Genomic DNA, 26,528 nt, shown 5'->3' on the forward strand with positions numbered 1-26,528 from the left:
ATGTTGTACGGCAAAGTTTATTAAATATAAACAACTTGTTAATTATATATGGACCTCCTATTTGGTTGTACAATGTATAGTATAGTTTTTCCAGCCTCTCTTTGCTTATAAAGCAAGCTGCTGAAATTAAACTTATCAAACCCTCCACAATTAATTATCTTCATTATTATTAATTCTTTTAGGGCACAAATATTTTCTTCTGGTCAGAATCATTAAAAAAGTATACTAAATTAGGGTAATTCCTAGGAACAATGGGGCTATTTATAAATGATTTGATGCTTTGTTCATCATTGAGTTTATTTTCTTGATTGTTTAACCCTTGATTTGTTTGTGCTTTTTTGTTTGCAGGTGAAGAAATTAACGAAGGATCGATAATGGGAAGGGGGAAGATTGTGATCGAAAGGATCGACAACTCAACGAGTAGGCAGGTGACTTTCTCAAAGAGAAGAAAGGGTTTATTGAAGAAATCTAAAGAGCTTGCTATTCTTTGTGATGCTGAAGTTGGAGTTATCATATTTTCCAGCACTTCAAAGCTTTATGAGTATTCCAGCTCGAGGTTTGATTTTAATTAAATTAATTTGTGAATTAAACTTTATATTATAAGATTAATTTGTTGGGTAATAATCTAGTTTCTGCAATTTAGATAGTATGTAAATGATTATTTAATGTAGATGTTCCAATCTTTTGTTAGAAAGAAATTGACAAGATTTTAGTTGTTGGTATTATGCAAAAACTGAAGAGTTATTTGACATGCTCCGACCACCCAATACAGATCCCATCGTAAACCAAGATATTTAGAGACACGAATAAGTTGAACTTTACAACTTTTAAAATTTAAAACGATATAGAGGTCAATTTTAAAATTTCCCAACATAATATAAATATGAAGCATTCCGTGTAATTTTAACAATACTCCATACATTAAAACCCTATTTACACTTATATTAATGTAGGGTTGTAACATCCCCTGTCTTGTGTTTAATTAGATAAACGAATTTTAATTTATATTCTTTATCCTTAAGTAATTAGTTTCAGTGTCAAAAAAAAAAAAAAAAAAAAAAAAAAAAAAAAGGTTACTTCAAGGTTTACACCACAATAATGTACTACCATTTTCTAAATTTGGAGTAAGGTCGTCCTCTTTATTTATCAAAGCTTCAAACAAGGCAAAATGACATAAACTAATAATAAGTTGATAATTTTGTTATATACACTAATTAACTTTTTATGGATTTGATTGTCTCATTATTAACTCATATATTACTATTAGTATGACAACTAAATTTAGACAAAGGGTGTATCCAATTTGATTTGGACACAATCAATACCAATAGCATAATGAAGATCCTTAAAAATTAGAATGAAGGATGATTAAGTTGCTTGTGTGAGTATTAACTTGCTTGCTTACGAGGTGTTGATATATGACCATTGCTAACTCTTCAATAATAGTGATTATTCAATCTAGATGGATTCATGGTACTTCTTAGTAAAAGGCAATCATAATTAAGATTTGGATGATTAAATAACAGCATACACTCTGTTTGATAAAATTAGTTGTTGTATTTGTTAGTATCTGTTTTTGTAAAATTTCCACTTAATAATGTGGTAGCAATATGCTTGATATGGAAATAAAAGCTTACAAGACCAAAATTTCATGAAAGTAAAAACAACCTTGCCTTTGATTCCATGATTTAACACTAAGCTTCCATCTTCAAATGAATTACCTACTCCAAATAATCGAATTTCTACATAATAACATACAACCTAATGCCTTTGGCGCTTGAGTACATAAATGCACAATGTAGTCGTTATGAATCTTAATCTTTGCCTCACTAACCTTTGTACTCGTAATAAAGTTAATTTAAACACACCTTAAGCTAGAAAGGTACAAAAAGAAAGAAAGAATAAAATAAATAAAATAAATAAATAAATAAATATATAAAAAGAAAAAAAAAAAAAAAAAGCCTAAGTATAAAGTGTAGGGGAGACCGAGTTATGCCGCTCCATTAGACATCTATAATATCATTGATCAAGCATGTTATCCTTGCAATGTGGAGTAATTTAACAGTAATAAGAAAAACTAAGTGTAAAAATACATAAATTCCTGTATTTGTATTGTTTGTTTATTGTAAAAGAAAATAAAGGAAAAGTTAATCTGTGGAAATAACGTGAAAATCTTTCTAATTATACCTGGAAAATTTTAATTCCTTAGTTTTACTTGCAAAACCAACGAAAAAAATGATAAATTTTGAAACAATATGAAAATGGGTCTGGGCAACCCCAACAAGGAGGGGGAGAGTTAGGCCCACAAACAAGATTTTGGAGCTTCCATACTAAAATCAATTGGCAATAGTACCTTATAAACTGGAACCACCTCTCCTCTTTCTCCAATGTGGGACACTCACAAGTGATACACATTGGGTTCCAACACTCCCCCTCACTTGTGATTGTCTTTAGAATTAGAGCAAACCAGAAGATACAATATAAATCCTCTTTGGGAATGAACATCCAATAAAGGCCTCTTAACCAGAGGCTTGACAAATACCCAGTTATAAACAGCCCAATAAACCTAGGCTCTGATACCATGATAAATTTTGAAACAATATGAAAATGGGTCTGGGCAACCCGAACAAGGAGGAGGAGAGTTAGGTCTACAAACATGACTTTGGAGCTTCCATACTAAAACCAATTGACAATAGTAGGAGTTACTCCTCTACCTTATAAACTGAAACCACCTCTCCTCTTTCTCCAATGTGGGACACTCACAAGTGATACATTAGGTTCCAACAAAAAAGTTCTGGAAATATTGAAATCGATCTACATCTCTTATCTTATGTGCTTAAAAAAATATATTTATGTCAATAGTTTTCCTAAAAAAATTAAACAAACAATTGAAATCTAATTAAAAATTGTACAACATAAGTACATAATGTTCAATAGTTTTGCTTATTAAACAATCAACTTATTAAAATCATGATAATTTTGAAAGCTAACAATAGAAATGTGGATTACCTTTTTCTTGTTTCCTGTTTTTTGTTTTAAAAAAACAAAAAACTGAAAACAAAAAACAATGCCAAACAAGCCTTAAGGTTCATGTTTATTTGTTTTTGTTTTTGTTTTTTTTTTTTTTTTTTTTTTTTTTTTTGTTTTTGTTTTTGTTTTTTTGTTTTATGTTTATTTATTTGTTATGATTTTGATTGTAATAGTTATGTTATTTTTTCTCGATATGTGGTTTACAAATCTTTATTATTGTTGTAGATGCTGTATGACTATTTATTAATGATAATATTTTTCTTCCTGTAAAAAAAAAAAGTGTTAATATTTTGTAGCTTGTTCTTTAAATTTAGTCTGCACCCTTGATCGAGTGCACAATGATCATTGTGCACCCAAATGCAGTAATCAATAATTGTAAATAAATGGGGACCAATCCACCTAGAGATAAAACAAACAAAATTGAATTTAAAAATTATTTTTTCGATAAAAATCACAGCATTATTTTTCGTATTGATCAACCTGGTTTATGTTAGCGGATAAGACTCGGATTATGAGGTGGTAGAGGGGTGGATGATTTGGGCATGCAATTGTAAAAGCTAGATATCATCGTTTTAATTAGGAGGTGGACTAGTTACCGAATGATTTTGTGCACCCTTATATTATCTAGCAGTACACAAACATGGTCTAATTGTGTCAATCTAATACATCTCTTGGCAGCATGAAATCAGTTATTGAGAGATATAACAAAGCAAGGCAAGAGCAACACCATATGAACTCAGAATCTGAACTAAAGGTATGATCTTTGCCTGTCATGTTATCCTAATGTTATTGTAAATCTTTTTCTAATAAGATTTAAATATTTGCATATACTCTGTATATTACTACTAAACATAACTTTCCATAAATGAAGCACGTAGATGTATTAGAGGGTTGACACCAAAATTTTTTATGAGATATTATCATTAGCAAGCTAGAGAACAAGATAATAATCATATATTTCAAATTTTCGGTGTCAACAAGAGCATCTCCAATGGTTAATTATAATACTTAGCTACATGCATGATTACCATGAGAGAACAAAAAATTGAGCAACTTGCAAGCTAGCCATATACTTAACTGAAAAAGAAACAACCAAACTCCACTCATATTCTAACACTGTAAAAAAACCAATTTAATTTTAGTAAATTTTATTTTTTGCAAACTACAAGACTTTGTAGCTCACCATTAGAACACTTTATAGCTAGAATGTGTTGTACCTAAAAAATTGACATGGTAAAGCAAGCTACAAGACGTTGTAGCTTACCATAAAAGATGCTCTTATAATTCACCCCTCCCAATATGCTCGCAATCTAGCAAAGAATATAAAAATAAGGATAAAACTTATTCCATCCGATCCTTTTTGTTCTTCGCTTGTGGATGGATTTCTTTTGTGAAACAAATGAAGTCAAAGTGGCATGAGAAGAACAATAACGATAGGGAGAAGGAGTACTCGGTTTATGGCATAGAAGTGGAAAGTCCAAAACCACAAACAAGAATACATTAATATTTAGGGTATAAAAAAAAGTTGATATATAGGTTGAATAGCAATTTTGGCTTAACTTTTAGAACACCAATTCTTTCTGATTTTTAATCCATGCAATGTGGTTGAGAACTCGATGCATAAATATTTGCAAGTATGAATGTAAATCGTGAATGTGTAAAATTGTACATAGCATTGAGCCTGTCGGTATGAACGAACTATATTTTAATGGAATTTTATTATCAAATAAAGGCCAAATCATAATATGGATTAAGGTCAACAATAATTCCATTATAATGTAGTTCGTTTGTACAAATTGGTGCTGCTATGTACGAGTAATACAGAAATATAAATTGTAATAGCGTTGCTCACATACAGAAGCGGATTCCTCCCAGACTGCATACTTGAGAAACGCTTGTTCCGAAACTGTTATAACAAAATAAATAAAAAAAATATATATCTAAAAACAAATAAAAACAAATTTTTTAATTAATATTACTAAATAAAAATAAATCTAAAAACAAATAATCTCAGTCGTCCATTATAAAAAAAAAAAATTTGTGGTAGTCAAAACTCAAAAGTCATAAGACTGCCTTAGAATTTTCATGCAATACTATATTTAATCAGTACAAAAATGTTCTTAGATCTTTAAACTAGAAATAGTCGTAAAGGGTGAAGGAATTTTACCTTTGGATCAGGTAAATCTATTTCAGATGCTTAAAGAAGAAATTACATAAACTTAGCTTTTATCACCAGCCCTATGGTAAGCTGCTAACAAATGTTCATATGATCATGTTAATAGTATGTGGTGCAATACAATGTGTTAACTAGAACAGTTTACATGCATGCTAGTTTTGGCGACAGGAGGCTGAAATCACAAGGCAGCAGCTGCAGGACCTGCACGAAAGCTACCGGTATGCTTTCTCCTGTTACTAGATTTTTGTTTTAGTTCATGATAACATGCATCCAAATGACAATCACTAGAGGAGGGAAGACTAATTTAATGATTATAATTGATTTTTGATTAAAAAAGATGATAGAGGCATTCGGGTAATGATGATTTGGTGTAGTAGTTCAATTAATATGTAAAATTAGAGTAGCTAAAACAAACAGTTCTGTTCTGATAAGGCAGGCAACTTATGGGACAAAAGCTCTCCGGTCTAAACATAGAGGATCTGCAATCCCTAGAAGAGCAACTAGAAATGAGTCTCCGAGGGGTTCGTATGAAAAAGGCAAGAAACTCGTTATTTGAGAGTCTAATTAGCTAGTTTACTTAAGTTCATGTATCAAAGTGGGTTGACAGATTTACTGAAACATGCATCCTACAAATAATGCAGGAACAGATCCTTACAAATGAGATTCGAGAGCTTAACCACAAGGTCCTTTACAAGATTAATACCTTTTACTAAGTTCATTGAAAGAATGACAGCAAACTTCACTAAGTTTTAAACCAATTTCCTTTTTACAGGGGAATATCATTCAGCAGGAAAACATGGAGCTATGCGAAAAGGTAAACCTTATTCGTCAAGAAAACACCGACTTGTGTAAGAAGGTACGAGACCCTACCTAAAAGAAAACATGATCTTTACAAGTTACTTGTTCTGTTTCCATCATCATAATTTGTAAAGACTTATATGTTACAGACTGTTGGCTAGTCTAATAAGCTAATCATCTTATTACCTTTCTCAGCTTTATAGTATGGAGGACGCGACTGTCAGCAGCAATTCCTTGATGCCGAATGGGTTAACCACCAGACGTGAACCACAGGAGCTAATCCATCTTCGATTAAACCATCCTGAAAGGCACAGAAATTTTGCAATAGGAGAAACAACAGTATTGGGGTGAGATTATGTTTTACACTCTTAGCTTGTGATAAAATGTTAGTTTTTTAAACTCTATTGCTGAATCTGAAACAGTATTTCAAAACAATGCAGCAGACTATAATTTTATGAAGAAGTTAAGCATATATGGATCAAGAAGTGTGATTAAAGTTTTTAACATCGCCGTGAACTAATTCTTCTCTACAAGAGACGAAAGTAGTGCATGAAGCTAGAAAGATTAGTTTCAGAATGTTGTACACTAGCAAAGTAGATGGAAACCAACTACTATTGTATGAACTTCATAGTAATGAAGGTCAAAAGTGCATATTGAGCATATCAATTGCCCTGTTTTCTATTTCTTTCGAAAGTGGCTGAAAATGGAAGTCTCTTTTTTATCAATTTAACTACAAGGGTAAACTGAAATATCTTCATTGCATAGGACTATGTTCAAACCATTCATATCGTTGAGATTATAGATATAAGAATACATGTAGGCACGTAGCTGATGTAAGCAAGCCTTTTAGGCATTTAGGTAAAAACATTGAATGATAATCGAAGTTAACATCATCTCAAAGCATTTAAATGTTTCTGATTCTGTGAGGTAATTACATATTGGACCCCAAACTCTACCATCATCCATTGACATATAAGAAACTGGGAAGTTTACTATGTACAATTGTTGAAAAATAATTGTTTCAAATGCTACAAAATTATAATAAATAATGTGTTTGTTTGATCGGAAGATGGTGTGGCGTAACTTGCATCACTGACTTTGAAAACGAATTTCGGCGCCACTAGAGGATTCACATTGTATCGCTGGTACACGACGTTCCCTAATATTACACACCGCTCTCACTCAAAGGCACTTTTGGGTGAGAGGTGGAGCCATGTATATAAAATTATGCCAAAAGAATTTGTGTTTAGCTTTTTTTAGATATGTATACTGTGTATGTCGTACGATCACTAATTTACTCCACAAAGAAATATATGTGATTCACAAGGTAATATGAAATGATGAATAAGATGAAAGACAGAGAGATTAATCAGCAATTATAAGAGAATTAACCAACTCATAAAAGCAACTCCAATTTAAGCTAGTTAGCAAATTAACTTGTTATGCCACATAAGATTTTAAGTTAATCTCTTTTATAGCTAAATTGTGCTCCAATGATAAGCTATTAGCTTGTAATTTGGTTGAGCCATAATTTGTTAATTAACATTTAAATTTATTAATGTATCAAACTATATTTTTGGCAAGTTTTTTGTCAAGCAAATTAGCTAATAGTTAGAATATTTTCTGAATTGCAAGCAAGTCCCTAACTAAAACTATTGAAATTGCTCTAAACATCCCATTAAATAAAAAAGGAGTTAAGTGGAGGTTACAAAGGAATACTAATAAAATGAACAAGAATGCTAAGAGAATGAATCTAGACATGGAAATAGTCTACTCCAATCCACCCGTGGGCAACCGTGATAGGCTACAACCTACTTGTGGATTAGACTAATCATACTATTAAAAAGCCATAAACCAATTAAGAAATACTCCAACAACAATGGCTGGCTATGAACATATATTTTTCACCAGGCACTTGGCTTCTTATATTCAGAGGACTTTTTGTGAAAAACTATCTAATCCATTTCAGATTTTGTGAAAAACTAGCTTATAAAAAAAATGTTAGAAGGAACTACTTATAATATACATATGTCTGTCGTTTTTTCTTTTATGTGCAACATTTTAACTTTTACACTATTTAAATAATTCATTTTGACTGGATTTGATGAGTTATATTAAAAAAAATGTAGTTATATATAATCTTGTTAGATTAATCTCGGTTTATACTTTATTATTATCAAAATTTTATGATCTTTAATTAAATATACTCCCTCCGTTACGAATTACTCGCAACAAACAGGGGGATTGCGGACTCCTAGGCAAAACTTTTAAGGGGGGAGATTAGAAGAGAGGGGTATGCAATTAGGACAATTAAAAAGGGAGGGAAAAGTAGTGGTCCCAAAAAAAGTGGGTGACCCATGTTACTTTTTCCCTTTTTTTTTCTCTCTCTTCCCTCCTTTCTTGCGTGGCTGGCAGTTTTGAGGGGCAAATTTTTTGCCTCTTTTTTTTTTCCTCCAAACTTTTCACAAAAATTTGAACAAAATTCAAACAACCATTTAATTTTTCCCACTACACCTTTTTCATTCACAAAAGGCCTTATAAAAAGACCATTTCAGTTCCATAATTGTTCAGCAACAGAAAACAAAAGGGTGTGGGGGGGGGGGGGGAGGGAAATCATCATCAAGTTGTTTAATTACAGACCCAAAAAAAGATCAGGTGCCATTGTTTGCATACTTAAACAAAAACCATCATAATCAGAAATTAGTCCTAAATCCTAAATGCTGGGTTAGTTGCAGCAGTTCTTCTGTACAGGATCAGGCTCCATTGAAAGCTCCCAAAAAAAAGCAAGACACCTCCACTTCATCACCTCTTCATCTGAAAAAAAAATGGGACTCATGGAAGAGGCATTTGATGAATTTTACAACATCAATCAACTGTTAATGGAGCACAACACAGAAGAAATGCATCACACAGACATGCATGATGGAGCATACATCAACACTTCAATGTTAGACTCAACTGAGTCATCAGACCAGCATCAAAGGGAATCAACAGAGTCAGATGACTCAGATACAGAGGCAGAACCAGATGGGCAACATGAACAACCAAACCATGGTAGACAGAGCAGAGAGTTAAACATCCATGAAAAGAGGAGTATAGTGGATGATATCATGCTTAATATGGAAGGGGACTCACTTCCAAGAGGAGTTCTTTCAGCATTGGCAAGAAAGCATGGTGTTCACAGATCTACCACAACAAGGTGGTTCCAAGAAATCAAAAAACACATTCAACAGGGGGATGTTTTAGATGTGAGGAGCAAAAAATTAGGCACAACAGGGCCAAAGCCCAAAGAGTACTCAGATGAATGGCTTATGTCTGTGCCTCTGTATAAGAGAACCACAAACAGAAGCTATGGTGCAGCCCTCAATGTTAATCATGTACTGATACACAGGTTAAAGAAGAAGGGAAGACTAAGGGCTGTCACAGCAAGCAATCACCCAGCCTTAACAGACAACCATAAAATAGCTAGGTTGAAATGGGTGCTGCAGCATATAGAGCCTGTTCCAAGTGAGGGAGATCCATCATTTATGGATTTGCAATATTACATCCACATTGATGAGAAGTGGTTTTACCTAAACCCAGAGACTAGGACCTTTTACCTTACACCTAATGAAGAGGTACCATACAGAGCTCAGCAATCAAAAAGGTTCAAGTTAAAGACAATGTTCATGGGAATGATAGGCAAGCCATTGTATGGAGAGGATGGGACTCTCTTGCATTCAGGTAAGTATGGGCTTTTCCCTTTTGTAAGGCAAGAGTTGGCCAAGAAAAGAAGCAAGAACAGAGAGGCAGGGACTATGGAAACAAAAGCAATCCAAAGTGTGAACAGGGATGCTATAAGGGAAATGATTTTGAACAAGATTATTCCCACTATTCATGCACAATGGCCAGAACAACTAAGCAAGAACATTGTCATACAGTGGGACAATGCTAGGCCACATCAGGTCCCTAATGATGCAGAATTTCAAGCAGCAACACAAGCAAATGGTTTCAACATTCAATTTGTTTTCCAACCTGCCCAATCCCCTGATTTGAATGTGTTAGACCTTGGTTTGTTTAAGGTGATTCAATCAATCCAATATCAGTCCTTCCCTAAAAATTTGGATGAACTAATTGAGAAGGTGGCAGAAGCATTTGAGGTTTTTGATCCTACCCTCAACAGATACACATGGATTACTCTCCAGTCATGCATGATAAAGGTGCTTGAAAAGCAAGGAGGTAATAATTTTAACCCACCACATATGTCTAAGGCAAGACAGCAAAGGGAAGGTACCTTACAAGACATACTTAAGGTCAACAAGGAACTCATTGCTCAGAGTGTCAACTACCTGAACACTCTTTTTGTTCCTACTACAGGGCCTCAACCAGATACACAAGACATGGAAGTAGATGCAGACTGACAATGGTGCAAGCAAACAATTTTTTGTAAAGGAAGATGCAGCTCACAATTTTTTGAAGAATCAAGACACACAGAAGAAGGTTGACAAGGTCATGGACTGCCACACATAACCATTAGAAGTAAAACTAGTTTTTTGTTTGTTTTAGTGATGGTTAGGTGTATTTTGTGAATGAAACTAGGTAGTGTCCTTAGGCAGTCATGGCATACAAGTGTAAATGGGCTTGAACAGTTGTAAAGAAGAAAATTTTTTGTGAAATGAAATCAAACCATTCTAAATGCAAGTTCAATTAAAAACACAAATCCATCAGAGGGGTTTTTTTTTCTACATGCACCCCACACTAACAAGGCACCTCTACAACAACTTCAAAGAGAAATTGTTGGAGCATCCTATGTTAGGGGGTGCCATAATGTGAGTCCCTTCATCATCTGGATCAACAAAGGACATTTAGCCACAACATCAGTGGGGGACTCAAATTACCAAACAACCAAACACCAAAGGGACTCACTGCCTCACTCAACTTCAGTGAAAGGCCCACTCACACACCAATAACATCAGTGAACTACTCCAGAAAAGGTCACACACACAACATAGGGAATCAAGCCACAGTTGAGGGTCCAAAACCAAAACCAAACAAACAATGACCATCATCAGTAGAATACATCACAAACCATAAGAATACCCTGATGCAGAGTGGTCATATCAATGACCATCATCCATACAAACCATCACCACAATCAATAGCAAATACAGTAACAACAACAGTCAAACAACACCAGAAACAAGTTGGTAACCATAATTCAGGGACTCAAAACAAACAACCACCCAAATTAATTCAACAAAATCAAAATTTCAGGAACTCATCCAAATGAAACAACAGCATAACCAAATTCAAACACAAAATAAAGCAATTAGGGTATAGAAATAGTTACGCTGCTCTTCAAAGATCAGGGGGGAAGTCATTAGGGTATTTATCCCTAAGATAAGCCAGGTAAGCAGGATCCCAGTCAGAATAGTCAGGCTTGAACACAGATCTGGACCGTTTTTGACCCCTAGGAGAGGAAGGGCCACCATCAACCTCCACTAGAGTAGCCTCCTTCTCCACAGCGGCTTCTTTTGGGGGTTCAGTCACCACAGCAGGCGCAGCTTCAGTAACAGCCCCAGATCCAGGCAGATCTGGTTCAGTCACCACCACAAGAACCACCGTTGGGGGTGGATCCACAACCACAGCATCGTCCTCGTCAGAACTTGAGTTGGGAGCCAACTTCGCCCCTATTTTCCCAGTCTTGTACCTTGCGAACATCATGGAGCAACGTCGCACAGGCCTTAACTTCCCATCTCCCTGTCTAACAGCGTAGAGGTTGCTCGCATCATCCTTCTCCTTGGATTTGAGGGACTCAAGTTCACGTTTTTTCCCAGTCATTTTCCAGAAATTGGGAACTCAGATTTTTTAGGGTTTCAGAGAAGGAAGAGAAGAGAGAGAACAGAGCGCGTAGAGGAGAGAGAAAACAAGGGTGAAGAGTAGATCTAGGGTTTATGAGTGAAGACTGGAGAAATCTCCAGAATAAGGGAAGAGGGAGCAGCATGATCGAGGAGAATTCAATGAAGAACATTGAATTTGGGTGGTTGAAATCAGAAAGTTGGTTGATGAAATAAGAAGAGGAAGAGATGTTTTTGGTGGGAATTGTTAGTGTTGATGATGAATAAATAAGTTTGATTACCAAACTTAACAATGTGTTTAACACATACTTAATCAAACAAAAAAAAAGTAAGGGCAAATCTGTCTTTTTACCCTCAAAAAGTTACTTTATAAGGAAAAAAATTTATTTGTTGCGAGTAATGTGTAACACCCCAAAATGGCAAATGTTGCGAGTAATTCGTAACGGAGGGAGTATGTTATAAATTATATTAATCATTAAAATAAACCCATTAGCAAGCGTGTAAATAATACATTCTTCTCTATATGCATCACATCAAGACAGTGCCTAACATCATGTTCTTTCCAGTACGGAAGCTTCCACAAGATTGATTCTTTTTTAAAAAGAGTTGTTGAGACCGAGCTTCTTCAGATTTTCCAAACACCGTTCGTATACCCTTAACTCGAGCATAAACCTCAACACTGGTCAATGGCCTAGGCGCAGTCTCCTCTTCCACTGTCCCATCAAAAGCCTTTTTTTGCCTACGGTACGGGTGATCACGCCTAAGGAACCTTCGAGTCCTTACGTACACATCATTGAGAGAATTCTTAAGGTATATGCTTGATGTGTCAACAATACATATGGGACATGCTTTTTCCCTTTAACCTTGTACCCACACAGGTTACCATATGCAGGAAAGTCATTCATGGTCCACATAAGGGCTGCACGCAATGTGAACACCTCGTTCTTATGAGCATCAAAACAAGAAACCCCTTTGTAGGGAATATTTCAAGCATTATGATCCCAAACTTGAACCCCACTGTGATCACACATTTAAGTATGGTGGCATTCCAAAGGGAAAGAAAAGAGAGCAAAAGAGTCGCCAACAAGTTTTAGGAACTTGTAAACCCAAAAGACAATCCAAAAGGACCATCAACTCCATAAGGTCTTGAACCAAACAGGGTTCGGGGATGAGGGTACAAATCCAATCTACAAAAGAAAGGACCCGCCTTATAAAATAGGCATCTACTTTGTTCTGCTCGTATTTATGTGAGCTTTTCGAATAACATACAAACATTATATTAACCCTAACCTGTTTATCTATGTTGGTTGAATATTAATGCACAAATAAAACTATTATTAGCGATAACTTGAGTTAAAATCACATTAGCCTAAACCAAATTATTAATTATCTTATTAAGCGTGATTTCAAGTACAAATTCCCTTTAAACAAGCATAAAAGGCGTGATCAAGCAATAACAATAAAATATATATCAAGCAACATAATCATAATCATAATCATCAATAATAATAATCATAATATAATGATAATCATGATAAGGTATAATAAAGCTTAATAATAATAGCAAGATCCTAGGCATGATACTAACAAGATTAATAACAAATCCTAGCATGTCACTAAGCAATAAAGATCAAAGCTTTAAACCTAACATGGTATTAACATGCTAACATGATATTAGAAATAATAAGAGGCACTTTAAACATGATACTAGAAAGCATAAAATAACATCCTGACATGATACTAGAAAGCATTAAAAGCATCCTAACATGATACTAGGAATTAAACAATAATAAACATGCTTTCTACATTGTGAAAGAAATAGAGAGTAAGCTAATCTACTTACTTTGAAGCCTCATACCTCTTTCTAATAACAAAATACACAAGTTAGTAAACTTCAATGAAAATAATAAATCAAATAATTAAATAAAGAATTAAATTGAAATCAAATTAAACAAAGTTTTGACTAGATTTGGACCAAACCCTCAGAAATTATCAAACCTTGCACGTCTAGGGCGAAGGCAACTTCGAACTTGGCTAAGTGACTCTAAGTCTTGTGAATGCGGAATATTGTATTTGTAAAAGGTTGGTTTAGAAAAAAAGAGAGAGAGAGAAAATAAGAATTAAGTAATTCTTGATGAGAGTTGATGAATGAAAATGGAGGTTTGAGACCCTATTTATAAGGAAATAATCCGGAAAAGTATAGCATTTTATAAGGAATAAAACTACACGTTGTCGCCAGGAATTCACTCTGTCGCGAGGCGACAGCCTTGTCGTTTGGCGACAGCCTGGCTTTAGCGCGTTTTTCCACGCGGAATCCGATCTTTAATCAACTTGATCTACGGAATCCGTACAGAAGATAAAAAAGTATTTTCCAAAGATAATAAAAATAATAATATTTTATTCCAAATAAAAGTCCAAAAATAAATAATTATTAAATCTAATGATATTAGAATTAAAAGGAACCTTCTAGAAACTTCTAGAAAGTTATAATTAATCCTAACAATTTTAGGAATAATAATTAACATTGGGCCCTCCTCTAGATCATTGGGCCGTATGTAAATAATTAACCGGGCCCAGTTTAGTATTTTGGCCATAACTTCCTCAATATTCATCGGAATTGGGCTTATAATATATCGTTGGAAAGGTCTCTTCGATCCCCATCCAACTACACTATTATTGGACCTTAATTATGGACCAAACTAAACTGGTTTGACTATTTTTAAATAAATAGAGTTATTTTCGAAAACAGAGAGAAGAGAATTTTAAATAAAACTAAACCGCAACACTTGACTCTTCAACACTTTCACTTCGTCCGATTATGGTTCGACGTGAAAGGCATTCATCACTGGGTTTGGTTTTGGGGAGACACAAATGGGTGTCTACACCCTTCGTACCACATCTTTCTCAAATCGCCAATTAATGGCGCAAGGTAAACATCTATGTCATTTCCAGGTTGCCTAGGCACCGTTATTAGCAATGAAAGCATTATATACTTCCGTTTCATACATAACCAAGGAGGCAAATTGTAGATCACTAAAAGAATCGGCCAAGTGCTCTGCTGGGTACTAAGAGTGCCAAATGGATTCATCCCGTCTGTGCACAACCCAAGTCTTAAATTTCTGACATCATTACCAAACTCCAAAAACTTCAAATTAATGTTCTTCCATTACGGGGAATCAGCCAGATGTTTCAGCATTCTGTTTTTCTTTCTTCCCTTGGCATGTCACCTCAAGTTTTTAGCGTCTTTTGGTGTTGAGAATAGACGCTTAAACCTTGGAATAATAGGAAGATACCACAACACCTTAGCAGGAAGTCCCTTTGTACCAGGATTGCAACTCATGTGCTTGTAGCGTGACTGCTTGCATCGTGGATACTCCTCCAATTGTTCATACTCATTATGATACAAAATACAATAATTAGGACATGCATGCATTTTCTTATATTCAAAACCAAATGGACACATAAGCTTCTTTGCATAATAGTAAGACTTAGGAATTTCATTTCCATCAGGCAACCTCTCACTTAATTCGGTCAACAAAGAAGTAAAACTAACGTCCGTCCACCCATGCTTCGACTTAATGTTAAAAAGTGTTAGCACGACAGAAATTTTGGAGTATTTTTTGCACCCAGGGTACAAAGGCTTTTAGAAGCCTTCGATAGTAATTCAAACACATCACCTTCAATATTATGCAACATCTCATCCACGTCTTCATCCTCGACCTCATCCACTGGATCATCCTCAGCTCCATCCTCACCATTATCAATAACATATTCATCATTCTGGCATTCCTCTTCCACATGAATCTCATTGCTTCTATCATGCACATCATTCCCATCAAGATCCCCACTATACTCTCCACTTTCACCATGCCAAATCCACACATGGTATTTAAGTCTAAACCCACGACAAAGTATATGATCTCTAATGATTTCAACACTATTGACCACCTTCACATTATTACAATCAACACAAGGACAGTATAGGCCTTTCTCACCCATTTTGCGCTGATAAGATAAAGTTGTCTCGCAAAACTCTTGAACCCCATTCCAAAATTCCAATGTATCACGTCTACCATACATCAAACCACGATCCTTCTCCATTTAGTAAAGTGTCTCTAAACATATATAGCAACATATTATGAATAATGTACAATTGCTACATATTTTATGTAAATCAACTTCATGTACACACCGTGAATATACCATTCATATAGTGAAAAAATGCATGTTTTCAAAGTGTCCTTATCACTCCAACCTAACCCATCCTTGAATGTCTACTCTCACTAGTGAATGTATGTCAACTTTCCAATTTTAAGGAAAATCCGGCAGCACTTCCTCCCAGTTCTCCAAGTACACGATGTAGATAATTACTTACCCACATATGTACCTAGAGAACATGGTGAAGAAATGGAAAGCCAAGATGTTCCTTAAAATCGAAAAAAAGACATACATTTACCACCTAAGTGAGAGTAACCATTCAAGAACAGTCCCAACCAGGGACTATTCAAGACTTTCTCCTAATGAGAAAGCCTTGAACGGGTATCTAGGCATATGATGATACAAACATTCAACTCCTAATGAGAAAGCCTTGAACGGGTATCTAGGCATATGATGATGCAAACATTCAACATATTATTGTAATTATTTATAATTAAATAAGACACAACTTGTAATATCATGAACAAACTTTTATCAAATGGATAAATAGAAAGAAATATAGCTCCATAAAGTTTATAGTTCATACCAATATAGTAAGTACAATGGATGTAATGTCTCGAAATTCCCACTTGAATAGCTAATAAACTTGTGTTTCACTACATATGAATCTACAAAAATAAAAAATAAAACAAAAAATAAAAGTTAGTAATTTTGTCAAGAACTATAAAACAACCTAAAATTACACATTAAAACATACCAATTAAAAATTACACATTAAAACATACTACCCAAATTCAACTAATTAAGTAACAAGGTTGCTAATAATCTCTAATTTAATAAAAATTACCCATTAAAACTTATGAAAATTCAAATAAGTAACAAGGTTACTAGCTAATCTCTAATTTATTCAAAGTTTCTTAATAAAACAACTTAAAATTTAAAAAAATTAGGGTAAACTATATTCAAAACTTAAATTTTATTTGCCTAAACATTGTTCAAAATGCAAAATAAATTAAAACTAACCCTAGGTGGAGGTGGAAAGGGAGGAGAGATGGACGGTAGAGGACGGTGGTCGGTGGTGGAGGGAGGAGTCAGTGGCGCGGCGGCTTGGCACAGGGGCGCGGCGGCGAGGGCGAGCAGGTGGCTTCTGGATCGATGGACGGTCGCTGCTGCTTGCTGCTAGCTTCTGCTAAGAAGAGGGCCGCAAACTTTGTGCGAACAGGTGGTGGAAGGGGTGCGCGGAGGTGGTGGAGGGTGGTGCGGTGGCTGTGGCGTCAGTGGTGGAGTTCGTGGTGGTAGGGTTGGAGAGTGAACTGAGAGTTAGAGCTGAGTGAATTGTTGAATGAAACTGAAAAAAGAAAAGAGGAAAGAGAAGGAAGAAAAGAGAAAGGCGGGCTTTGTTGTTTTTTTTTTTTTAATATATTTGATTACTGCCACCGGTTCAAAACTGGTGGCCTTTATCATTTTTGCCACGGGTTTGGTTTGAACCGGTGGCAATGTAGCTATGCCTCGTCCCGCCCATTTATTAAGCCGCCGGTTTTCAAAAACCGGTGGCCATTGAGCGGTGCCTTTTTCAATTTTTCTACTAGTGGAAGTATTAATTTAAAGTTTGAGGATACCAAATTACCAATTAGTTTTTATATTTCTAATACATACTTAATCATATATATTAAGTTGTGCCCTAACATCTAAACTTTGTTTCACTCTGGTGCCTAATGTTTTGGTAATTTCTCTATAATGCCCTAAACTTTATACTTTGCTTCACAAGTAGCTAAGATATGTGTCATCATCACTACATAAACTATCAAAGCTCAAGGATCCCAACATACACTTCCTTTGTGTCTCATTATCAAAACATTATGATATTTTCACTATTCACATACTTTGTTTTTATTGTCATTTTTTAATTTATACATAGGAAATTGTCATGTGAGAGGTTATTTTTCATCGGCTTAATACATCATGTTGAAAATCAAATTCTTAAAATTTTCAATCATCATCATCAATAATTATGTAATTGAAGATATTAATAAAACGTATGCATTAAGCATGATTTAAGAAAATCTAAACTGATAAGGTAAAAAAATAAAGGGAAATTCTCAATGGTACTCTTGAGCTTTTTATTTTTATCAATGGTAAACATCAAAAAATCAAATTATCTTTGGTAATCAGCTATTTATGTTATAAATTCAGTGGTGACATTAATGAGATTAATTTACAATTATAAGACTAACCATAGTTAACTAAAGACAAAATGACTAATATATCCTTGATAAATAAGATTTTCTAATACTAGTATTTTTTTAACAATTAAATTATTTAAAAAAAAAACACCAAACACAATTTCCCTCAGCCACCACAACCAGCGAACCTCCAGCCACCACAACCAGCGAACCTCCAGCCACCACAACCAGCAAAGCCTCGATCCCCCTTCCCACAGACCGTCCGGCACCGCACGAACCACCAGCCCCCCTCCCTACCCCCACGAAACTCTAAACCGTTAAGACGCAACCCCAATCCTCAAAAAACCCCAATCAACAAGGCAACAATGGCGTCGGAAAACCTTAAACCCCAAATATCATCTGAAATTTCAATTCCGATGCCGACAAATCCCCAACAACCTTGTCAATCTTGACCTAGGGTTCGTGAAGTTAGCATTAGATTCATGGTACCGATTTCTGGCCGTTGCAGTTGTTGAACCGATTCGTTGAACCGCAAATCCGCTAGCCCGATTAGATCTTAATCGAAACCTAAGGCTGCTATAAATGGTGAAAATGATGAGTGATGGTGGGTGTGCTGTTAATGGTGAAATGATGATGATGTGATGATGATGATTATGGTGGGCGCCGTGAAAGAAAGAAAGGAAATTCCGTTGGGGTCGGCGCCGGCGCCTGGGTCGTGGGTAGCAGGGGCTGGGTTGGGGGAGGGGGAAGAAGTAAGTGGGTTTTTTTTTTTAAACATAAGGATATTTTAGACATTTCTCTTTTCCTTCCCTTCTAAAACATTAACCATGGTTAATATTTGTTTAAAATGCTTAACTAATGTTACCATTGAATTAATTTTATAAATTATAGATTACCATAGATAATTTAATATTTTAGTGTTTACCATTGAGAAAAAAATAAAGCTGATGAGTACCGTTGAGAATTTCCCAAAAATAAATAAATAAAAATGAAACAAACAATATCCCAAGACTTAATTATGCATGATATACTAAAGATACATTATACATTATGCATTATACTAAAAATTATATCATCATCATCAATAATTATATATGGATATTAATAATACGTATGCATTAGCAAGCATGATTATTGATTAAAGAAAATCTTAACTGTTAAGTTAAAAAAAAATGAGACAAACAATCCCAAAACTTAATTAATTATGCATATGAAATACTAAAAATACATGACTTTATAAATTATCAAATCAAAATCAAAGCAAATCTTGTAGACTTTGAACAAAGCCATCGATATAGGAGTCCTCAAGCCCTTCCTTTGATAAAAGATTTCTCAATTTAGTATGATTTTCTCTCACCTCTTTCCCTACTACACTTTCTGGCTCCATTACCTTCTCAATTGCTTCAAATACAGCCTGTTTGGTGAAACAATCATCATCTTCTCCTTTCTCTACTTCTACCCCTACTTTCAAGTCAAGACTCATCATTCTAGCGTTGATAAACTGATCAACTGCCTGAGGCATCAAAATTATTTGACACTCACTCAACATGGCTTCGGATAGTGAGCCCGCCCCACAATGTGTCAAAAAACACCCTACGGAAGGATGGTGCAAGATCAGTTGTTGTTGCACCCAACCACCATGAATTATTCCTCGTCCTTTGATTGTTTCCATGTATCCTTCCGGCAAGGCATCTTCAACTGTTTCACATCCACTAGGTGGTCGTAATACTGCTAAAAATGGTCTACCTACAAGTATATAAATATATTTTTATAAACTGATATAATAAGTGAGTAGAACAAAAACGAACGAACAAAATACATCATAAGAGTAGTTAAACCATTCCTACAATAATCATTCAGTTAACTATCTATTTTAGGAAATGTATCTTTGAAATAGCTACTCTCTCCATTATTTGTGTGTGTATTTTTTTTTTTTTTTTGTTTTTCCAGAATTTTACCACCATTTATTTCTAAAAACACCAAATTTATCACCAAATGACATCATGACATCATGGGGGTCTACACGTATGTTATCTTATGTTACGTTAAAATATGATAAATGAAAAGGGGAATATTTTGTCAGAAAATACCTATTAAAAGCATTTTTTTTGTGAGAAACTACCTAATTAAAAAAATATTGTAATAAACTACCTATTAAATTAAAAATATTATAATAAACTACCTATTAAAATATAAAATGTTGTAAGAAAGTATGCTTTACCGGATTTTCGTCATTGACTAATTTCTTGGGCCTTGACCACCCTTGGACGGTCAAATGATTTTAAATTAACCAAATTCTTACCTTTTCTTTCCCTAATTCGGTGCCCAACATCCCAATTTCATCTTTATATCCCTTAATTTCTCCTTTTCTTGCGTTTTCCCCCTTTCCCATCTTCAATTTGACAATAAGCATTTTGGGTCGTCGAAGTGTTGATGGTGAAATTGGCGGCTGGGTAAAATGTTATGGGTTAATTAATTTCTCACCAACACACACATTTTCACCTTCTTTTAATTTTGCTAATTTTGTGGGCTGAATCGCTAGAATTAATGTCGGTGGGTTTTGTTGGTGTGCTATTCATTTGAATGGCAGCTGGTGAGGCTACTGTTTGTTGGTGTGTTGGTAGCTGGGTATTGAGGTGAGGCGAGAGATATGGGTGACAGCAAGGTATGGCGCCAGGAGGTAGAGAGAGGGGTATGGTGGCCTGGTTAGAGGTGTCAAACCCGAACCGACCCGAAAAAAATTATCCGTTTCGAACTGTAACCGATCCGTTTTTATCCGAGAAATTCAAGACCCAAACCCGATCTGTAACCGAACTGAACTCAACCCGAATCCGAACTTGACCCGATCTGAACTTAACCTGACACCGATTTGATCCGATTTGAACTCAACCCGAATCCGATTTGACTCGACCTGAACTCAACCCGAACCGATTTGACCCGACCTGAGCTCAACTCGATCCGAAATTGACCCGATAAATAACCGATCAGATCCGATCTGTTTTGACCCGAACTGATATTAACCCGACCCGATTTTAACTCGATTTGATTTTTCCCGATCCGAATTTAACACGACCATAATTGATTATTGATCATTTTATTCAAGTTCTTATACTATATATTTACTAATTATTAATAAGTTAACTTTTGTACTACAAAGAAATAGTCTGTTAAGTTTACTACAAACACATCACGTGAGACAATCTGACCAAAAAGTAGGTGGTGTCCACATAATGAGCTCTCTGTCTTCCTATCTCTCTCCTTTTTTATCTCTCTACCATGTGTTTTTAGAATATTTTAATCATTGTTATGTATTTATAAATACATAACATTCTTTCATTGCTACTTCCTCTACAATTGTGCATTATCCTAGAATTATAGGTGTTATACATCGTATGATTATATACAAACTACATACATATGCAATAATTTATGCTCAAATAAAAGAATGTACATAGTAACAATTAACTAGCAATATGTATAATGTCAAGTTTTTAATATAAAAATTGAATTAGTAATAAAGTAATTCTAACAACTCTAACAAATATCTTATACAAATTGAATTAGTAATAAACTAAACTAATAGTACAGAACTCATAACCTCGTAAGATTGTACAATTGATGAAGAGTTGTAATCTTGTTATAACCTTAAAAAATTGATATTCTTTTTTGTATATATATCACCATATGTAACTATTAATCGTCAATATATCACTAGCTCGGTCTCACTTATATAGGTATGATAAGTTTTTGATAATTATTCAATCTCAATTTTCCCTTAAGATAAAAATTATACATAACTTGATCAAATGAGAATACTAAAACTTCGTGCTTCGTAATTAGTAATCATATTGAACCAATAATAAGGTAGAAACTCAATAATATCTCTAGATTAAAAATAACCTTATTTGGATATGAATTTGGTCAGCTCGACCAAAATCCAGCCAAACACAAAAAGGAATTAAATCAAAACTGACCATTTAATGAATCAACGGATCAACCTTATCTTAATCAAACCAAAATTGACCGAACCGAAATCAACCCGACCCAAATTCTTCCGACCCGAAGTTATCCGGTTAAACCCGTTTTAAAACCGATCCAAATTTATCCGAACCGAAAGTGAATCGATCTGGAGTTGACCCGACCCATATCCGACCCGGACTCGATAGACCATGACCCGAATTTGACCCGACCCGAATTTGATCCGATCCGACCCGATCCGAGTTAAAAGGATAATTTTGATCCCAACATATCCGACCCGAACAGACCCGACCCGAACAGACCCGACCCAAACTCCATCCGGTTATCCGAATTGACACCTCTAGGCCTGGTGCGATGAGGAATTGCAAAGGAGTGAGGGTTTGTGTTGGCCTAGTTTTGGGGATGCGTGAGGGTGGCTTTTGGGATGTTTTAGTGGTGGTTCGAAATGACACAGTGGTGGGGCGGTGGTGAAGGAGGTGGCACTGTGGTGGGACATGGAAAAGAATGGTTTTAGAAGGTCGCGTGATCACCACGTGGGTGGTCAACATCGGAGAAATTAGTCAACGGCGTAAATCCGGTGAAAGGTAGTATCTTACAACATTTTCGTTTTAATAGGTATTTTCTTACAATATTTTTTTTATTAGTTAGTTTCTCACAAAAAATATCTTTTAATAGGTAGTTTTGACAAAAAGCCCTAAAATGGGATCATATATTTCTTATAAAAAAAACCAGTTTTATCAATTATATGTCACATCTTCCTCCAAAAAAAATAAAAAAAAATATTAAGGATTGGTAGGAAAATAAATGTTTTTTTTCTTCTTTTATATATATATATATATATATATATATATATATATATATATATATATATGTCACATCTATATGTTAAGGATTGGTAGGAAAATAAATGTTTTTTTCTTCTTATAATTAATTAATCAAAAATGCGAGGCATTGTCTGGACACAAATTAGTATACATAAATATAGCATATGTAGATGATGAATATTAAAACATAACATGCAATGTGACATACTGACATACCAGTGAGTTCAAGTCCATAAACAAGCGCTTGAAGCTGTTCTTTACCAAGAACACATTCACTCCCAAGTGCACAATACAGCACGCTACCATCACCAAAACCCTTGAGCCAACCATCAAAGTACTCATCGAGCGTAGACGCAGGTGGCTCAGGCATCACTGGTCCAACTAATAGAGATGGTTTGCTCAATAGGTTCTCAAAAAAATCACAATATGCCCCTTCAATCTCCCTACTAGTCTTAATCGCTATTAAATCACATTCTTCAAAACATATCTTTTTTCTTTCCACCAATGTCATCCCTCCTCCGAATACCATCTTACAAAAGTACGCAAAGGTACGGGCCTCTTGGGCCCGCATCCTTATTGCAGGGCATGGAAAACCAGGAGGCGGACTCACTAGGTCCGCCTCCCTGAATTGATGGTTGTTAGGAAGGTTTCGAGCTTGAAGGCTACAATAAGCCATATTTACCAAGCATGACGTAGAATAATATATCGATTTGATATAGTATTTGCGGGCCACACTAGGGACCCATTCAGTGAAGTCGAAAAATATGTAATCGGGCTTGAGATGAGCAAGATGGGTATCAATAACAGGTCGAGTCAGGTCCATGGCATCCATGAGGAAGGGTCGGGCTGAGGCATGAACATCATTGGTTGTCTCCGCCTCAGCAGGGAGTCCATGGACCGATGGGACGGAGATGGGGATAAAGGTTATAAGGTTGGGATGGTGGTTGTGGGTGGCTAGTTTGGTTTGTGTTTTGGTAGGGAGAAAAAATGACACTTTGTGACCTCTTTCGGCTAGCTTGTTAGCTAAGTGTAGGAAACAAGTAAGGTGTCCGTAGGCAAACCAAGGGTACATTGCCATATGCATAGATTTCTCTTTTTTATTAGTGTTTGAAGCCATTTTTTGTTTGCAAATTTTGTTTCAAAATTTTGGCAACAAATAGTAGCTGAATTTGATAGTTTATGAAGATGATACTGTGTTATGTATTCATGCATGCGTGTATATATTCTTATTAAAAATTAATTACATTTACGAATTGCGTAAAATTTTAAATATTGTTTAATGGGATTCTTTACCAAGAAAAGCTTAATTTAAAAAACAAAAAAATCTTATTCGTGACACTTGTAGGCGCTGCATGCAAATGTATTAAAAAAAGGGAATTCCCTGTTTCTCATGGTGAGAAACAAAATTTGTTTCTCATGCGGGCATTTTCGTGAATAAATCAACAATTTTTTTCAATATTGTGGGCTCCACAGTTGAATAAAGTTGAAAAAGTTGTTGATTTATTCACAAAAATGCCCCCATGAGAAACGAATTCGTTTCTCACGGTGAGAAATTGGGGCTTCCTCCGCAGATCATGTATTAGATTTATATATTGGAGTATTTTTATTTGGTGAAGGTGTACAAGATATATATGCATTGGAATGAATTTCGATGCAATAAACGTGGAGCTATTGCAGGAAGTGATAAGTTTGATGTGGAGTAATGTAAACTCATAACCCCTCAGATCAGCTTTAAATTTGCCGGCAACGTGGAGCTATTGCAGGAAGTGATAAGTTTGATGTGGAGTAATGTAAACTCGTAACCCCTCAGATCAGCTTTAAATTTGCCGGCTATTTTATTTTATATGGAGTACTTTGTATTTTATTAAGGTTAGGACAAAGTTGTAAGCACATTAAAAGTGAAAGAATTGAAGTTATTGTAAGCATATATATATATAGAATTGTAGCCGAAACAGTCAAAGAGAAGGGAGAGGATATGAAAGGGATGCAATGGGAAGGGGAGCACGATGAAATTAAAGTTATGGATAATTGGAGGGTAATAATAAGGAAGTGATTAATTGGGAAATTAGGCGGGGATGGGGAAAAAGGGTGAGAAATGGGTCATTAAAAGGCACATGACTACCACGTGTTAGGATAGAAAATTGAATTAACAAGGGGGGCATTTAGTCAAAGGCAGCTTCTTACAATATTTAGTACATATTTTATAATCTAGTTTATTACAACATTTTCTTATAACGTAGTGAGGCCCCGGTTGATCTCCTAGATAGGGTTATTTTTGTCATTTTTAGCTGCTAGAAAGGGATGTTACAGTGAAAACTGTCATTTAACTCCCAAAGAGTGAAAGAACCATGTTAGGTTGCTAGGAGTTAACCATAGTTAACTGGATTTAATTCCACGCTGTCTCTTAATATCATGTTAAATGACCAACTCAACCAATAGCTTAAGCTGATGGTTGAGGCCAAGAAATATGTTTTACACTATCATGATAGAGTAAAACATATTCTTGGGTCTCAACCATCACCTTAAGCCTTTGGTTGAGGCCTAGAAATATGTTTACTCTATCAATAATCTTTAGTTGATATTGGGTTTAATGTAGGCAAATGTAGGAATGTCTAAAAGAAAATCAATCATAAATGACAATTAAACAATAGAGAGGTCATAATGCTTGAGATTTTTCTTTTTCCTTTTTTTTTTACAACCATGAATGCGTATATCATACATACTAGCTAGTGGTTTTATTTGCTTTATTAAATTATAACATTAAAAATACACTATAGAAAAAAATAAATAAATAAAAAAAAATAAAAAAAATAAAAAAAAAATAACTTAAAAGTACATGGGAATATGGGATAGATAGAAAAATGAGAATCTACTCTCTAAAAACCAAAGTATACAAGCAAGGTTGTCACAATAATGCAAAAATATAATGATGCGGATTCTGTTGGATGTATGTGGGATTAATGATTCAAAGTTGTTGTTTGACTTTGCTTAAAATTAGGAATAATAAGTTAGTGGTTTTTGTCAGTTAGAATCCTAGAATTCATTTTCTAAGAATTAGGATAGCAGTAAGTTTAGTGGGGCATGATCTTACGTTTATTTCCTTTGATTAAGCTTAAGTTAGTTTGTTTGTTGTCTATATAAAGGCTTATTTTAAAAATTTGCATAAAAAAATCAGGAAACTCCCTCGAAAGAAAGGGCGGTTACTCTCTTCTAGTGTAGAGTCCGTCTGCCGATTCTGATCGGCCATTGCTATTTTCTTGTGATTTTCTTGCGGTTTTCTTGGAAAGATGGCTGATGAACTAATTTCTCGATATGCAAATCTCAAGTTGGGGGATGAAGAGGGTGCGGTGGTTGATCTCGGGGCTGTGGAGTCTTGTCATCCGACTGAAAGTTCGACTTAATGCTTATTGGAAGAATGTTATTGAACGTCCGTATAATGTCGAGGCCTTTAAATCTACGATGATTAAGTCTTGGGCTCTTTCTAATAAACTGATCATTCGTACCCTAAGTCCAAATTTTTATGCCTTTCAATTCTTCCACTGGA

At 35.0% G+C, this 26,528-nt stretch overlaps 2 protein-coding genes and 1 pseudogene across 2 annotated transcripts; 2 read left to right on the forward strand and 1 right to left on the reverse strand.

Moving 5' to 3' along the window:
- Nucleotides 1-374: 374 nt before the first annotated feature.
- On the forward strand, nt 375-6,648 carry LOC145602312 (MADS-box transcription factor 23-like). The gene is made up of 8 exons (XM_081658502.1): nt 375-556; nt 3,709-3,784; nt 5,363-5,424; nt 5,643-5,742; nt 5,848-5,889; nt 5,979-6,062; nt 6,200-6,351; nt 6,445-6,648. Exons 1-8 carry the CDS (start codon nt 375-377, stop codon nt 6,452-6,454), a joined length of 708 nt encoding a protein of 235 aa, XP_081514628.1. The 3' UTR covers nt 6,455-6,648.
- A 2,181-nt stretch (nt 6,649-8,829) lies between these two features.
- On the forward strand, nt 8,830-10,404 carry LOC145600678 (uncharacterized). Its single transcript, XM_081656562.1, has one exon. It carries the CDS (start codon nt 8,830-8,832, stop codon nt 10,402-10,404), a length of 1,575 nt encoding a protein of 524 aa, XP_081512688.1.
- Nucleotides 10,405-19,437: 9,033 nt separating this feature from the next.
- On the reverse strand, nt 19,438-24,101 carry LOC145600679 (cyanidin 3-O-galactoside 2''-O-xylosyltransferase FGGT1 pseudogene; annotated as a pseudogene).
- Between the last annotated feature and the right edge of the window lie 2,427 nt (nt 24,102-26,528).

Source organism: Chenopodium album, chromosome 21 (assembly GCF_948465745.1).
Source record: "Chenopodium album chromosome 21, dcCheAlbu1.1, whole genome shotgun sequence".
In the NCBI taxonomy this organism is placed as follows: domain Eukaryota; kingdom Viridiplantae; phylum Streptophyta; class Magnoliopsida; order Caryophyllales; family Amaranthaceae; genus Chenopodium; species Chenopodium album.

Bases quoted from the DNA above. Each gene is read 5' to 3' on its own strand.
- LOC145602312 (XM_081658502.1), top strand. From the start codon at position 375: ATGGGAAGGGGGAAGATTGTGATCGAAAGGATCGACAACTCAACGAGT. The intron at 557-3,708 runs GTTTGATTTTAA...ATCTCTTGGCAG, and splicing joins TATGAGTATTCCAGCTCGAG to CATGAAATCAGTTATTGAGA. The intron at 3,785-5,362 runs GTATGATCTTTG...CATGCATGCTAG, and splicing joins ACTCAGAATCTGAACTAAAG to TTTTGGCGACAGGAGGCTGA.
- LOC145600678 (XM_081656562.1), top strand. From the start codon at position 8,830: ATGGGACTCATGGAAGAGGCATTTGATGAATTTTACAACATCAATCAA.